General features: G+C 37.7%; 1 protein-coding gene and 1 long non-coding RNA gene across 2 annotated transcripts; both read right to left on the bottom strand.

The window, feature by feature from the left end:
- Positions 1-11: 11 nt before the first annotated feature.
- LOC137034894 (uncharacterized) lies at positions 12-4043 on the bottom strand. The gene is made up of 4 exons (XR_010897004.1): positions 3791-4043; positions 3557-3615; positions 3243-3344; positions 12-3128 (listed from the first exon to the last, which is right to left on the bottom strand). It is a non-coding gene; the product is annotated as an uncharacterized lncRNA (long non-coding RNA).
- Positions 4044-8040: 3997 nt separating this feature from the next.
- si:ch211-284e13.6 (uncharacterized) lies at positions 8041-13807 on the bottom strand. Its single transcript, XM_067407562.1, has 3 exons — positions 13503-13807; positions 10006-10966; positions 8041-8859 (listed from the first exon to the last, which is right to left on the bottom strand). Exons 2-3 carry the CDS (start codon positions 10933-10935, stop codon positions 8848-8850), a joined length of 942 nt encoding a protein of 313 aa, XP_067263663.1. The 5' UTR covers positions 10936-10966; positions 13503-13807; the 3' UTR covers positions 8041-8847.
- Between the last annotated feature and the right edge of the window lie 1539 nt (positions 13808-15346).

Below are 15346 nucleotides of genomic sequence, written 5' to 3' on the forward strand. Positions count from 1 at the left end.
GTGTTGGAGGTCAAATCCAATATAGGGTCACTCCAAAAGCCAAAAGGTTATTAAAGGGATAATTCTCCTAAAAATGAAAATTCTGTCAAGATTTGGTCAACCATGTTCAGGTGACTTTGGTTAATTTTCAAAACTAGAGATGCACTGATTTGTCACCTGATTTTGATCAAATACTTGCTAAAAAAAAATGTACAAAATACAGCAGGGCTTGACAATAAGGACTGCCTGGGGCTAGCGTGAACAATGCTTGGGACAATTGACGAAACTGTCACTGTCCCGATCAGGCCAGTACTGCATCTTCACAAAAGTTTATCCTTTGCACTTGTTTTTAAACCTTGTGAATTTAAACATTCAAGCGCAAGGAGATGCGATAGAGAAGTCAATTCTACTCACTGTGTGAAAAGTTTTGTATGCGCACACATCCAAAGAACACGTTATTTCCGGCAACACAAACTGTTTTGAGTTCTCTTTAACTTCTTCTAATTCACACTAAATTATATCAAAAAGTCTCAGTGAGTATCCTTGTAAACATATTCAGTTATATCTTATATAAACGTAAACAGAAATAAAAATTGTGTACCAGTATATTGGATCCGTGCAGCTCTTAAAGGGATAGTTAACCCAAAAATGAAAATTTGATGTTTATCTGCTTACCCCCAACGCATCCAAGATGTAGGTGACTTTGTTTCTTCAGTAGAACACAAATGATGATTTTTAACTGTAACCGTTGTCGTCTGTCAGTCAAATAATGCGAGTGAATGGGAACTCTAAGAGTTGAAAAAACTTGCATAGACAAATCCAAATTAAACCCTGCGGCTCGTGATGACACAGTGATGTCCTAAGACAAAAAAAGATCGGTTTGTGTGAGAACGCGAGTTTGTGCGAGAACGCGCTCTGACAGCGGTGCGGTTGTCAGATCAAGCAGTTTCAAATTCAAAATCAAGCAGTTTCATTCAAATCTTGTTAAGAGATATGATTACTTTATATGATGAACAGATTTAATTTGGTGGAATGACAGAATTTTTATTTTTAGGTGAATTGTCCCTAAGATAATATTCCTACATTCATCCCTGAATAGAATGTCCCTACTTTGAATGAAAGGCATCTGTCAAATGAATATCCACTATTCATCCTTAATACCTTTCAAAAATGTCTTTCTTTCCCTATGATTTAAAGTGCCTGACAATAGGACCCAGAATCAGTACTCTGTTGTGCAAGTCTTTAATATGACCAGTAGACTGAATCGCCACTCCAGAAATATTGGCTCCAGTCTTTCTACCAGATTGCGTCAGAAGACATTCATTTTGTCTGGTCGCCAAAACGACCAGCAGTCTGATACCCCAAACCAGTTAAATTCTGATGCATAAAATCAGTTATCAAAACGGTATTTTGTCTGGTGAACAAAACTATAAGTCTTGTCTGTGAGGTTGACAGAGGCATGAAATAGCAGAAAGCAGGAGATGAAGTGATGATAAAAAAAATTAACAAGGTTTGTTGAATAATTCAACTTCCGTAAGTTTCAATTCTCAGACTTCCTCTGAACTTCAGTCTTTGTCTGGACTTTCTTCCTGTACTTTGTCTGACCACCACAAATTATAACAAACCAATGCAATGGAAAATTACTGCTTCACAACATCGTTCTGTGATGTTAAATCTCTTGATCTTTGATCTTTCATCTCTAACTTGTACAGACAAATATCCCTTAAAACCCCACAATCATAAGATTAAATAAAAAAGCAGTAAAATAATAAGTAATATAAAAATGAACAAAAAGTTAAAGGATTAGTTCACTCTTAGATCAAAATTATGATTTACTCATCCTCAAGCCATCCTAGGTGAATATGACTTTCATTTTTCATACGTATACAATTGGCATTATATTAATAAATGCTTGCGCTACATCCTACACCAACTTATGAAACTTTCCTCTTAAGTTGAATACGAAAAGGCAGTCTGGTGGAAATTAGATATTTTCCTTTTTTTACTTGTTAAATATGGATATATTTTTTTTCACTAACGCATCGCTTCGCTTCAGAAGGCCTTTATTAACCTTCTGGAGCCATGTGGAATATGTTTATGATGGATGGATGTGGATGGAGGCACTTTCTTCAGCTCATACTCGTTTGGTAGTGCATACTGCCATTATAAAGCTTGGATGTGTCAGGATATTTATTAATATTTCTCACACACACCTAGGATGGCTTGAGGGTGAGTAAAATTTGGAGTAATTTTCATTTGAAAGTGAACTAATCCTTTAAATACTTTAAATGAAATCATGTATGGATTCTATATTGTACCATACAATTTTATATGACAATATATCTGACATTTTTAGGTATAAAAGAAGTAGAGTGGCACAATGTCCTAGCAAGAGATATTGTACAGTCAGTTTTACTAATAACAATATTTTACACAGATGCAAGTATTCTAGTGTCAACAAGTGCTACTTAATTGACGTTGTGTTGTATAGAATGTGCCGTTTAATAATAATTTCCATACTTGAGTTGTTATGTCTGCTAACCGAAGTCCAGGTCAGATGTTAGGCAAAGCATAGGTTCAAAGTACAGGGGTATGGGGTCAATGCTATATTATACTTTTGTAGCCTGAATCAGTTTGTGAAAGTAATTCAGTTATTGCCCACTTCTGTATAGCAACTGACAAATCTTGGATTTGCATTTTCGAAAATAGTTATGATGAATCCCTGTTCAGGATTGTGGCAATAAAAATCTCTGTCTTTCTGCTCTCTGCTTTGTGCAAGTTAGTGACCAGTAGTTTGCTGTGTCCTTGCTACAGTCATCTTGTAAGCAGATGAAACAGAACCTATAATAGCATGATGTGCATGTTACAAACTTGCATCCTTTTTCATGCATAATCAGATTGTGACACTTGGGACAGGCTCTGAACATTGGACAACCGTACACTTTACTCTTTGGATCTGATACCACTTCACAGGTTAGCAGTGTGGAGACGAGGGGGCACAGCTTGTTGGTGCAGCCAGCAGAAGTGCAGGGGTAGTGGCAGGAGCCACACAGGAGCTGAGTGGTCGGGCATCGAGTACAGTGAAGCAGTCCACTAGTAGTAGGCCCTTTTATACATGCAGGTTTCAGTGCAGAGGAACAAACCGGGCACTTTGGAAAAGACATGGGTGCTAATTAATAAACATCTGCATCATCTTGACTCTTATGGTTTTGGTTCAGACTATAGTTGATGACAATTAAATGAAGTTAATATGCAGTGCTCACTGTGTTTGTGGGATCTGAGTTTTTTCCATCTTTTTGAGATGCAGAAGTGTTGACGGTTTGGTTATCCACTAGTGATATTGTTTGTGAGGGAGGAGAACATGCCTTTACAGACCAGACAGAAGATACAATGAATAATTTGATCATTTTAATCCAATGACTTAACCAATAGCACTGCCAGCACGAGGCTTTACTGTCTTTATGCTCAACTGCAATTTTTAAACTGCTTTTAGGGATATTTATATTAGATTGGTATGATGCAACATTATAATTATAAGCTCACAACAGAATGTGTTTAATGTAAAAGGTGTTCTCACCTTTAAAATATTTCCCTCCTGGCCAAGATCATCAGTCAGATTGTACTCCTGTGAATTACCTACAGAACAGTTATTGGCAAATTGGTTAAAGCATTTGTTAGGCATGTTGCGTCGTACTTTACTCAGGACAAAGTGAAAGTGAAAGTCATTTTTTGATGATCGTGGATATATTTTTAAACAAACTTATAATCAGTTGTACATTTTGAATGGTAAATTAATAAACAAAACAATTACCAGCTCCCATTGTTGTCTTTCTTCTTGCACCCCACCGTATAACTGTTTGTCTCACACTTCGCGGCTCTTCCTTATTTGTGTTCATACCAGCATTTTTCAAAGTTTTCCTGGTTCTTCTAGTACGTTTCATCTGATCTGTTTGAGTGAGGAAAAAATTCTCACTGTAAATATCTGTGCTGTGTTGTCGATTTGTTGTTCCGTGTAGAAATGAAAGTGTTTTGTTTACAGTATTTGTTTTCAGGAACAACCCACAGCTGAGTTCTGGAAAGTCCTGGGGAATTCCAGAAAGAAGGTTAAACATGGAAAAAAAAACACTGCTTTTTTTTTCCTTTTTATGACAGGACGTTTTCTATGCTATAATTTCTGTAATAAAATACATATGTGAACTTATGAAATAATTAGCATCAGTGAATAAACGATAATTATTAAAGGTGCCCTGGAACCCTTTTTCACAAGATGTAATATAAGTCTAAGGTGTCCCCTGAATGTGTCTGTGAAGTTTTAGCTCAAAATACCCCATAGATTTTTTTATTATTCAATTTTTTAAATCCCTATTTTGGGGCATAATTAAATATGATTAAATATAATTAAATGCTTAATTATATATAATTAAATGCTCGTGCTCCCCGCCCCCAAGTTCATGACTCTATAATACAGGCTGGCCATTTCAGTACCCGGATCCTACTTCTACGCAGCCATGATGTTGTAATTGATGCAGTATGTTTAACATTGTCATGTTGGAAAATGCAAGGTCTTCCCTGAAAGAGACAACATCTGGATGGGAGCATATGTTGTTCAAGAACTTGGATATACCTTTCAGCATTGATGGTGCCTTTCCAGATGTGTAAGCTGCCCATGCCACACACACTAATGCAACCCCATACCATCAGAGATGCAGGCTTCTGAACTGAGCGCTGATAACAACTTGAGTTATCCTTGTCCTCTTTAGTCCGGATGACATGGCATCCCAGATTTCCAAAAAGAACTTCAAATTTTGATTAGTCTGACCACAGAACAGTTTTCCACTTTGGCACAGTCCATTTTAAATGAGCCTTGGCCCAGAGAAAACGCCTGCGCTTCTGGATCATGTTTAGATATGGCTTCTTTTTTGACCTATAGAGTTTTAGCCGGGAACGGCGAATGGCACGATGGATTGTGTTCACCGACAATGTTTTCTGGAAGTATTCCTGAGCCCATGTTGTGATTTCCATTACAGTAGCATTCCTGTATGTGATGCAGTGCCGTCTAAGAGCTCAAAAATCACAGTTTGATAGTGTTCCATGGCTAACGGGGCTAATGCTACACTGTTGGAGAGATTTATAAAGAATGAAGTTGTGTTTATGAATTAAACAGACTGCAAGTGTCTCCATGAATACAGTAAGAAACAATGGTAAATTTAACCACATTTAATAGTACATTAGCAACATGCTAACGAAACATTTAGAAAGACAATTTACAAATATTACTAAAAATATCATGGATCATGTCAGTTATTATTGCTCCATCTGCCATTTTTCGCTATTGTCCTTGCTTGCTTACCTGTATAAAGTCTGTTGATCCAGCTGTGCATCTCCAGACGTTAAAGTCCCCCTGTAGTCGATTATTTTTTTATCCCTTAAAACTCATCTTTGATCACCAAAATGACATATTTGAAAAAAAATTCAAGAGAAAAACAATTCTTCATGCCTTAAAATAGCTTGAATGTAACTCTACAACCTTGCCTCATTTAATATACACGGATCAATGAATATGCAAATTAGCCCCGCCTCCACTCACTCACACCAGCTCAGAGTCTACTGTTGCTGCAGTGACGATGAGGCAATTTGATGTTTGTGTTGTGGCTACATGAAATAAATGCACATCCTTGAATAAGCACGGATTTCCAGCATATTTACTTGAAGTTATCAGGTATCTAAGGTTTGATCCATTCCAGAGGCGGCCAAAATCAGAATTTATAATGGACTGAATAGCTCTCTCAGAACTTGACGTGCGATGCCACACTGACTGAATATGCACATGAATCACGGTCACATGCACACGCTCAGAGCAATAATGTTTTAACTATGTTTTATAGTATTAAAGTATTTCGTAGGATAAAAACATGAACTTTATTGGCTTTAGCCTACTTCAAGTCAGCTGCCCGATGCGCTCGCACATTGGCACAGCCCTTGCGACGGTTCTGTCATTAATTAATATGAATTAATATAAATAGCCTTTTGCTTGACTATCAAACAGCTAATAATGTGTTGCTAATGTTACACACACCGTTCCCAATCTTCATCCCAGTCAGAGTCAGACAGCTGCCTTCTAGCAATCAATATCCTTACAAATGCTTTGAACAACTCAGAACGTCAGTGGAGAAAGACATATAGTTCATCATAACATCGTAATAGACTCGCTATATTGATAAATCTACACAATTTTTCATATCAACAGAAAATTTACCGGGATAACCTGGCTTTTCTCAAGACTTTCCTGCTTCGGAACAGTCATAGTTAATGATATGCTAAAGCCTGCCGGCACGTTCTTGTGATTGGTTACAAGGTAGTCTGTGACGTCACAACCACCACCGATTTCAAACCGCGGATTTTTGGTTTACTGCAGTTCCAAACATAAAATACTCAGCAATGGTGCTGACTTATGAATTTGCACATGGTTTGTCTTAATGCATATTAAAAACACCACATAGACATACAAACAAAGTTAAAAATTTGATTTTCACCACAGGGGGTCTTTAATACTGGCTTGTCTAATGCCTTGAACATGGGCTGGTATATGCTAAAGTTGGGGGCGTACATATCAATGATCTCAACTGTCACAGTCGGTGTTATGTTTTAGGAAACAATGGTGTTTGAGACTCACTGTATGTCATTTCCATGTACAGAACTCTAATTATTTAACTATGCCGAGGTAAATTCAATTTTCAATTCTAGGGCACCTTTAAATGAAAAGATTTGGAAATTTGGAATTTTGGACACAGCAATGCATAATGTATTATAAGATCGTTATGTTTATAGCATGATCCTTTAAAACGTACAAATATATATTTCAGACCTAGTGGAGTAATAATAGAATTATATATATATATTCTATTTTTACTCCACTAGGTCTGAAATATATTGTTCGCTGCAAACACGATGATCTTAAATTTATTTAATTATTTATTTACTATTAATAAATTTGTAAAGTTGCATAAAATGGAAATATTCAATAAAGTAGGCTAACTAGATGGATGAATGGTTGGATTCCACAACTTGTCAAATAAAAACATATATACGACAATACAGCATTTACTGTAGGTGCCATAAAATTTACTGATGGCTTGATTTGAAAAATGTTCTATTGCGCTTCTGATTTGGCAGTGAAAGTCCGATTTTGGGTGCGTATAAGATGTGAAGGACTCTATGGTCCAGTTAGTATTTTCACCATAGACTGTAAAAAAATATTTTCACCCCATAATGGCGGCCGCACTACCGGAGCGCCATCTAGTGGCTGTTAGCAAAAAAGTATCAGAGTGTCGCCTCCTGGGTTCTATACTCTTAGCTGTGGGTTGGCTGAACCCGGACACTTTTTTGTAACCTCGAGTAAGCAAGTTTTGGGTTAATTAACCGAGAGTTCAGCCTATATGTGACGGTAAATTAACCTTGCTTCTGGAATATCCCCCTGAAATTACTATGAAGGTTTATGACATGATAACCATATCTGAAATCCTTTGTCTATTTGTAAATTAAAAGAGGGATTCCTTTATGTAAATCTGTATTTGGTTTGTGAACGGTTTGTGAGATTCATAAAAAGACAATTATCGTTACTGTTTCTTTTTACATGCTGACCAGATTTAAATCTGATAAAATGTAAATTATTTGTCTTAAACTAAGAGTTATGAATGTATAGTTCTTAATTATGAACAGATGATTTTAGCTGGACAGAACATCACTATAATTTAAATACTATATGTACCTTAAAAGTTTAAGTAAACAAAAAATAAAACACTTTTTATGCTATTATATATATATATATATATATATATATATATATATATATATATATATATATATATATATATATATATATATAGGCTATAACATTTAGACTTGAGGTTTAAAATATAAATAGTGAGTTTTGTTACTGTAGTTGTTTAGCTCTTTTGTTTACATAAAGCTTAAAACATTAAAGCCGAGAGGTAACCTGCCCAACAGGTTTTCTTGGCACAGGGCATATCTGTACTGAAAAGTCAAACATTTGTTTCTGTATGAAATTTTTTTACTCACACAGCTAAACACTTGAAAACAAGCAGTACATTTTTTATATATATATTTAAAGCTACCAGCTCAAAGCCACTATAGACATTAATCTCCAAAAACATAAAAAAATACAAAACAATAAAAAGCTAATGTAACAAATCATTAACAAGCCTGTTTGTTTGTTTGTGCATTATTAACAATAGCCATTATTTTGTAGGCACCGAAAGCTAAATATTTAGCCTGCCACCATGCACACAGTGTGGGGAACACATATGTAATAAAATTCATCCTCTTATGTACCAGTTCATCGAGCTTCACCCGCCCCTTTAAACACACTGATATATGTGTGGAAGAGACTACAAATCTGGTTCTAATCTCCTGTCTTGAGCTGAAACCCCATTATGTCTGATGGTCCTTGTGGGGAAGTAAATACTGACCTGTTCTAAATCATGAATAAGACTCTCTCTCTCTCTCTCTCTCTCTCTCTCTCTCTCTCTGTGTGTGTGTGTGTCAGCATCATTGCAAGTGTACACGCCTAGGTGTGTGTGCAAACAAGCATGCATCTTGTATGCTTGTGCTTCTGTCTGCCAGTTTCTGCCTTTTTAGACTTCACACCATAAATCAAGACAAAGGCTTGCATTCTCCCTAAGGTCTGAACCCAAACTGTCTAATGTGTTTAGAGTGTCTTTGATCTCCCTATAGTCCTGCCAGCGAGCCCCACTAAAGGCAGTCACAAGAAGGCCTCTGAAGATGAGATTCCATATGATGTGGCATTAACTGTTTGCAAAGGCAGCTGTCACTCAGTACTTCTGCACATCAATTTGGTCTCTGTGAAGATAAGAAGACACTGTGATTAATTTGAAATAATGGATGCTGAATGAGAAATTGCTGAAGCTGAATGCAAGATGCAGTAACACACTACTTTGGGATTAGTCCACCTTTAAATAAAATGTTCCTGATAATTTACTCACCCCCATGTCATCCAATATGTCCATGTCTTTCTTTCTTCAGTCGAAAAGAAATTAAAGTTTTTGATGAAAACATTCCAGAATTTTTTTCCCATATAGTAGACTTAAATGGACACCAAACAGTTAAGGTCAAAATTAGTTTTACTGCAGCTTCAAATTGTTCTACACGATCCCAGGTGAGAAATAAGGGTCTTATCTAGTGAAACCATCGCTCATTTTCTGAAATAAATTGAAAATTATATAGTTTTTACCATAAATGCTCATCTTGAACTAGCTCTCTTCTTCTTCTCTATTAGAGTTCCGGCAGTGTAGAAACTGCTAAGTGTATCACTGCCCTCCACAGGTCAAAGTTTGAACTAATTGTTATATACTATTGAACTAGCATATTGCATATAAAAATTAGTTCAAAACTTTGACCTGTGGAAGGCAGTAATACACTTATCAGGGTCTACACTGCTGGAACTCTAATAGAGAAGAAGAAGAAGAGAGCTAGTTCAAGATGAGCTAGTTCAAGATGAATTTTGCATTTCTGGTTAAAATGTTTTTTTTCTTGTTTTTTTTTAGAAAATGAGTAATTGTTTCTCTTGACAAGACCATTATTTCTCGTCTGGGATTGTGTAGAACAATTTGAAGCTGCAGTGAAACTAATTTTGACCTTCAACTGTTTGGTGCCCATTGAAGTCCACTACATGAAGAAAAATCCTGGAATGTTTTCATCAAAAACTTTAATTTCTTTTCGACTGAAGAAAGAAAGACATGGACATCTTAGATGACATGGGGGTGAGTAATTATCATGAAAAGTTTATTTAAAAGTGGACTAATCCTTTAAAACTAAGGGGAAGTTTACCCTTAAATGAAAATTTTGTGTGGGTGAGTAAATTGTATAATTTTCATTTTTGGGTGGTGCCATATAGAGAATATAGTGTATGTCACAAAAGAAAGTGACAAAGTGTGTTGGATGTTATCACTGACTCATTTGATATATTTAACAGTAAGCATTAGTCACCTTATCTTTATGGCTCCTCTGGTGAGCCCTGAACTGCTCGGGGTTTGTGAACATCTGTTGGCAGAATGGGCAGACTGACTCTGGGAGGGTATTCCAAGGTACCCGTCCGACCGATTCCGGAGAGTTCAATTGTTCTTCCAGGTGATCTGCCTTTGTCCAGTGCTTCTGCTTATCCGTGTGCACCATGCTAATAACGGACGGCCTGTCATTTCTCACCACCGCTGTGTTGCTCTGAGATCCAGAACCAGATTCCAACCTGGAGCCACAATCTGATCGCAAACCAGCTTCTGGTTTCATAGCACAGGACTTTTGTGGCACCTCTAAGGTGTAGTCATGTTGAGGTCTCTCCTGCTTGCCTGAGACTGAAGTGTGTGTGTCTCTTGGGAAAGGAAGTGATGTAACTCTACTCCTGTCCTCGTTGTGTTTATCTCCTGCCTCATTCCTCTGGTTCTTCCTCACAGTCCCAGGTTGAGAGGGCCTCTTCTGCAATCCAGACCCCTCCTGTCTCTCCTCTGCATTAAAGCTGACCAGCCCTGCACTCCAGCTTTCTAACGGAGGCACGGACAGCTGCTGAATGCAATGGTGGAGAGATGGGTAGTCCACATATTTAAACTTGGGCACCTTTTCTTCAGGACTGGCGGGCCTATAGTTTGCTGCCTTTGCCAACGAGCAGGATCCCAGCCAACCATTCAGCGGAGGCACCGAAAGCTGTTGGATGCACTGGTGCAGGGAAGGGAAATCCACATACTGGAAACGAGGCACCTTGCGAGGAACATCACAGAGATCGTCTTTCCTCACACGCATTTGTGTCGAGGTCTCTGGGTCACCCTGCTCCTTCCTGACCGCTTTATCCTCCGTGTCGCACTTTGCCGAGGCGGAGCGCTTGAGATTGCCACCTCCATCTGGAGGCAGGTGCCTCCTGTCCTCCATCCCTCTAACTGCACAATGGTGTTTTCGTCTCCTGTGACCATAAAGAGATATAAAATGTTATAAACATCTTATGAAATATAAGTGTCCAAAGATTGTGAAAGACTGGACTATTCCTTGTTAAAGGAATACTCTGGGTTCAATACAAGTTAAGCTGAGTCGACAGCATTAATGTGCTGTCACTAGCAAAATTTAAGCGTTAAGTTTAACATAAAGTTTACTTCTTTTTTTACTGACAGTATTGTAGTGATGCACATACACACAGAGGTTACTTTCAAACCAAGTAGATTTCTTGTTTGTCAACTCTGCAAATTTGCACAAAGAACATTTTTGCACTTGGGTGAACTTGAAAATACTCTGTCGAAGAATCTTTTGTTCACTGAGCAACTCAGCAAGAATCAACGTGACTTTTTCTTTTGTGATAAGTAACCCAGTTATGGTTCAACAAAAGTAATTCAGTCTCCAAACATTCTGGGACAAACAAATAATTACAGATGTGGGTTGATCCTTATTACACAGATTAAACAGAAAAGCATTCATTAGGCATACATGCTTTGATATGTGAAACAGGCTTTCACATGCACACTGGGACCAGACCCTTTTAAAGGAATACAGCTCACCCTCACTGCACCCCTGAGGGGGTGTGGATTTCACATTGTGTGGGTGGGTTGGATTGCTCTCCACAGGCCAGACTTGGAAAATTATAATAATAAAAAAACCATATAAAAACTGTAAGATGGCAGGAGATGTGTACATATATGTGTGTGAGCAGAAAGTGTCTATGTGTGAGTTTGAGAGGGGAGAGATGGTCTGAGTTGCTCCTGTAGCCCTGTGCCATGGGTATAAATAGCTCTGCAGGTATGGAGTAAAGGAGAAAAGTAGGTCAGCTTCAGACTGATCGCCTTCTCCAGGGGGCCCAAAACAAAATATCTGCCACACACGCACACACACAACACTACAATCTTCTCTTTCTGTATTCATTATGGTCAAAACCACACAAAAGCCTATAGGAGCAGCCCAGCCCACCCTGACTTCAGATCACAACACACACCTATTGAAACTGACACTGGCTCACTCCCCATGTGTAATCAACAGGTGAAGAGATGTAGTTTACCACCTGGTCATCCCACAGGCAATATGCATAAATGGAAAATTCTTTTTTTTTCTTTTCTTTCTGATCTCTCACAACCACACCCCAAGCGTTATCTATTGTATGAGAAAAAACACAAAACTGATTTAAGATTAGGGAAAAAGATTAACCTCCCAGGCAAGAAATGAGCCTGCCTAGTGAAACAACTTCAGTTGTAAATATTTCCTGTATATTGACACCCAATCCTCCGTGTGTCTTTATATATCTATTTATATGAAGACTTCAGATGCAAAAGCCTCTAAGTGCCATCTGAAATTTTGTTCTAAAATGAGCATTTTTTATCAAGCTCGTATGTTTATGTTCAGTAATTTTACTTTAATGGCAATTAATAGGTCATTTTCATTGCTATTAAAGTGAAATAACTGAACGTAAACATACAAGCTTGATAAAAATGCTTATTTTAGAAGAAAAATTCAGATGGCACTTAGAGGCTTTTGCATCTGAAGTCTATATATATATATATATATATATATATATATATATATATATATATATATATATATATGTTATGAATGTATGTTTGGACAAATGAGGCAAAAAAATAAGTAAAATAGGTAAGATTTTTTTTAAAAAACATTTTGTATACATATAAAATGTTAAAAACATAGCACTTTTACTAATTTCTTTTACTTATAGAAATAAAAACAGAGAAAATAAAAACATGAAGAGGCATGCAAAAATACTTTAAAACTTTCGATACAAGTTACCATTTTAAATAGCAATTGGATAAATGTAACACTTGTTTCTTCTCTTTCATAAGTCTAAAGGCCCCCGAACATTGCTTGGCACAGAGAAAAACACACAGTAGAACCCGCCCTGGAACCGTGCCGGGCGTGGGGGATAATAACCGTGCTCCACATTCACACTCGCTGTGTTGTTCATGAGGAACTGGGTCACGCGCCGTGGCCTACATTTTTAAGGTTTGTTGTCTTCGTTTTTTTCCCCTCCCCACATTTATTTGGGCTGGCCCCGCCCTCGCTGCCTGAGCAGTGCAACGGGGGTTGGGGAAGAGCGACGGTTCGCACAGTTTGAAGCTGAGAGCCCGAGCGCTGCCAAGCAGTTAGATGCGCCCTCGCAACATGTAGACAAACAGAGCATTCACACGCGCGTGACAGCAGAACAGAGCGCAAGCCAACGAAAAATATGCGCGTGCAGACACAACGAGCTAATACAGAAAGATGAGTCAGTCTGTCTATATACACATAACTGTGACTTCTTATTAAGCCACGTATTGCCCTGTAAAATATTACACCTGTCATGGACAGCACAATAGAAAATAAGCACTTTCAGGCAGCTGTCGTTACAAACAGACATAAAGTAGCTAATACAAGGTGACGACAACAATTCAGACATGAAGAAATATCAGGTTTGATCAAATATTTGAATATAACTGAAACATTCAATGTTTCCAGATGTTTACCTTATGTCACTGTACTCCGTGGAAGTCCGTGAAGTGCATGTCAAGTGAGTTCTCCGTCGATTTAATCGGAATTGTGTTCGTCTTATTTCAAAGAAGAAAGACCCTTATCATTTTCCACAATATTTCAAATAAAACAAGGAAATTGTTGATCTATGGTCAAATTAAGGCGTTTTGTTTCTTGACGGACCATTTAAACTTCTTCGATTTGAAAACAATGACCAAGGCAGCACAATATTATTTATCCTGTGTTAGTATCAGCGACACTTTACCAGAGACAGTTCCTGAATGTGTAAAATGTGGTTTGGCTCTAGGAGCCGCTATTCGGATTCTGATAGAGGGAGACGAAAGCCAATCATAGTTTGGTCACGCTCCGTGACACACCCATGGACTCCGCCTCGTTTACGTTTCTGTGTCCAATCAGCGAGATGGTTTTTGATAAGTAGGCGGAGCCAACATGTCCTAGTTCTAGGCGAATTATAATTCAGCTCAGACTCCGTTTACTCGAGTCACCCGAGCGCGAGTTGACACCCAATCCTCCGTGCGTCTTTATCAATCAGTCATATTAGCCTTGACATATGCAAGCAAAACAGAGCTGTCTGTCCTCCTTTTATCATAACACGGATACACAAGTTAATTAAATGTTTAAAATAACAGTAATCCATCTTGGTAGAATTAACACTAGGATCTTTTGTTTCTTCTGTTGACATCCTCACTATACCTGTAACTCTTGTTCATTGTAGGAGAAACATCCGTGTCTGTAGATTTGCTACTCCTGTGTGCTGGAAGAAGACTTTGTACTGACATGTTATCTGAAACTGTCCAAACAAACAAACTATATGATAAGAAAACCGTATAACCTTTTTGTTGCTGATAAAAATTATTATTATTTTATACAGTTTTGAAGTTCCAGTAGTGGAGAGGTACCTCAGCTACTTACTGTGTAATTCAGATTTACATAGAATGAGGATTCACTTACTGATATGGAGCTAAATAAGCACAAGTATACACTAAGAAAGAATCTGCACACTCACTAAAACCAGCTTTTATTTACATAATCACAGACAACAGAATAAAATGGTGAGATTTGCAATTGAAATTCAGCTACATCCTGCTGTGACTGTAGCTCCCCTGATTGTGGTTTAGGTATCAGGTGACAGAACGTCATCCTGGACAGCCACAGGCACCAGAACACTCATATCTTAATGAAGATATCCAGACCACACATTTAAAATTCTCTCCGTCATGGCATTATTTCAAATAATGACCCTTTTGGGACACGTACTATATTTACTGAGTCAGAGAGTATGAGCAGGCAAAATAGTGCTGAGAAGATCTTTGGATAAATCTCTGATACATTTTCTTTGGTATTATTTCAGGACTCTGAAGCAGATTTTGACATGGAATGTGCCGAGTATCAGGATAATGCGCCATGCTGTTATAAACCTGACAATTTGTGTCTCAGCTCACAAATTTCCTTTTTAAACTATCTCTTACTCAAAAGGGACAATTGAGGTAAGCTACTCAAATGATAGCAAGTTATTGTCTGCCATATAATCTGGTTTGAAAAATGTTTGGTCCCACTTTATAGTAAGTGGCCTTTACTACTTTGTACTTACATTTAAATTCATCACTTGATACAATGCACTTATTGTGTACATACATGTTTTTACATTGTACTTATATTTTAAAAACACCTGCATGTAATTACATCTGTAATTACATTCATAATTACACTGTTGACCCATCCCTTACACCTTAAACCTACCCTTAACACCCAAGCTTTCCCTAACCTTACCCGTATCCCACCTCAATAGCAGCAAAAGTGTTTTGCAATTCAATATGAA

Source organism: Chanodichthys erythropterus, chromosome 13, assembly GCF_024489055.1.
Source record: "Chanodichthys erythropterus isolate Z2021 chromosome 13, ASM2448905v1, whole genome shotgun sequence".
NCBI lineage: Eukaryota > Metazoa > Chordata > Actinopteri > Cypriniformes > Xenocyprididae > Chanodichthys > Chanodichthys erythropterus.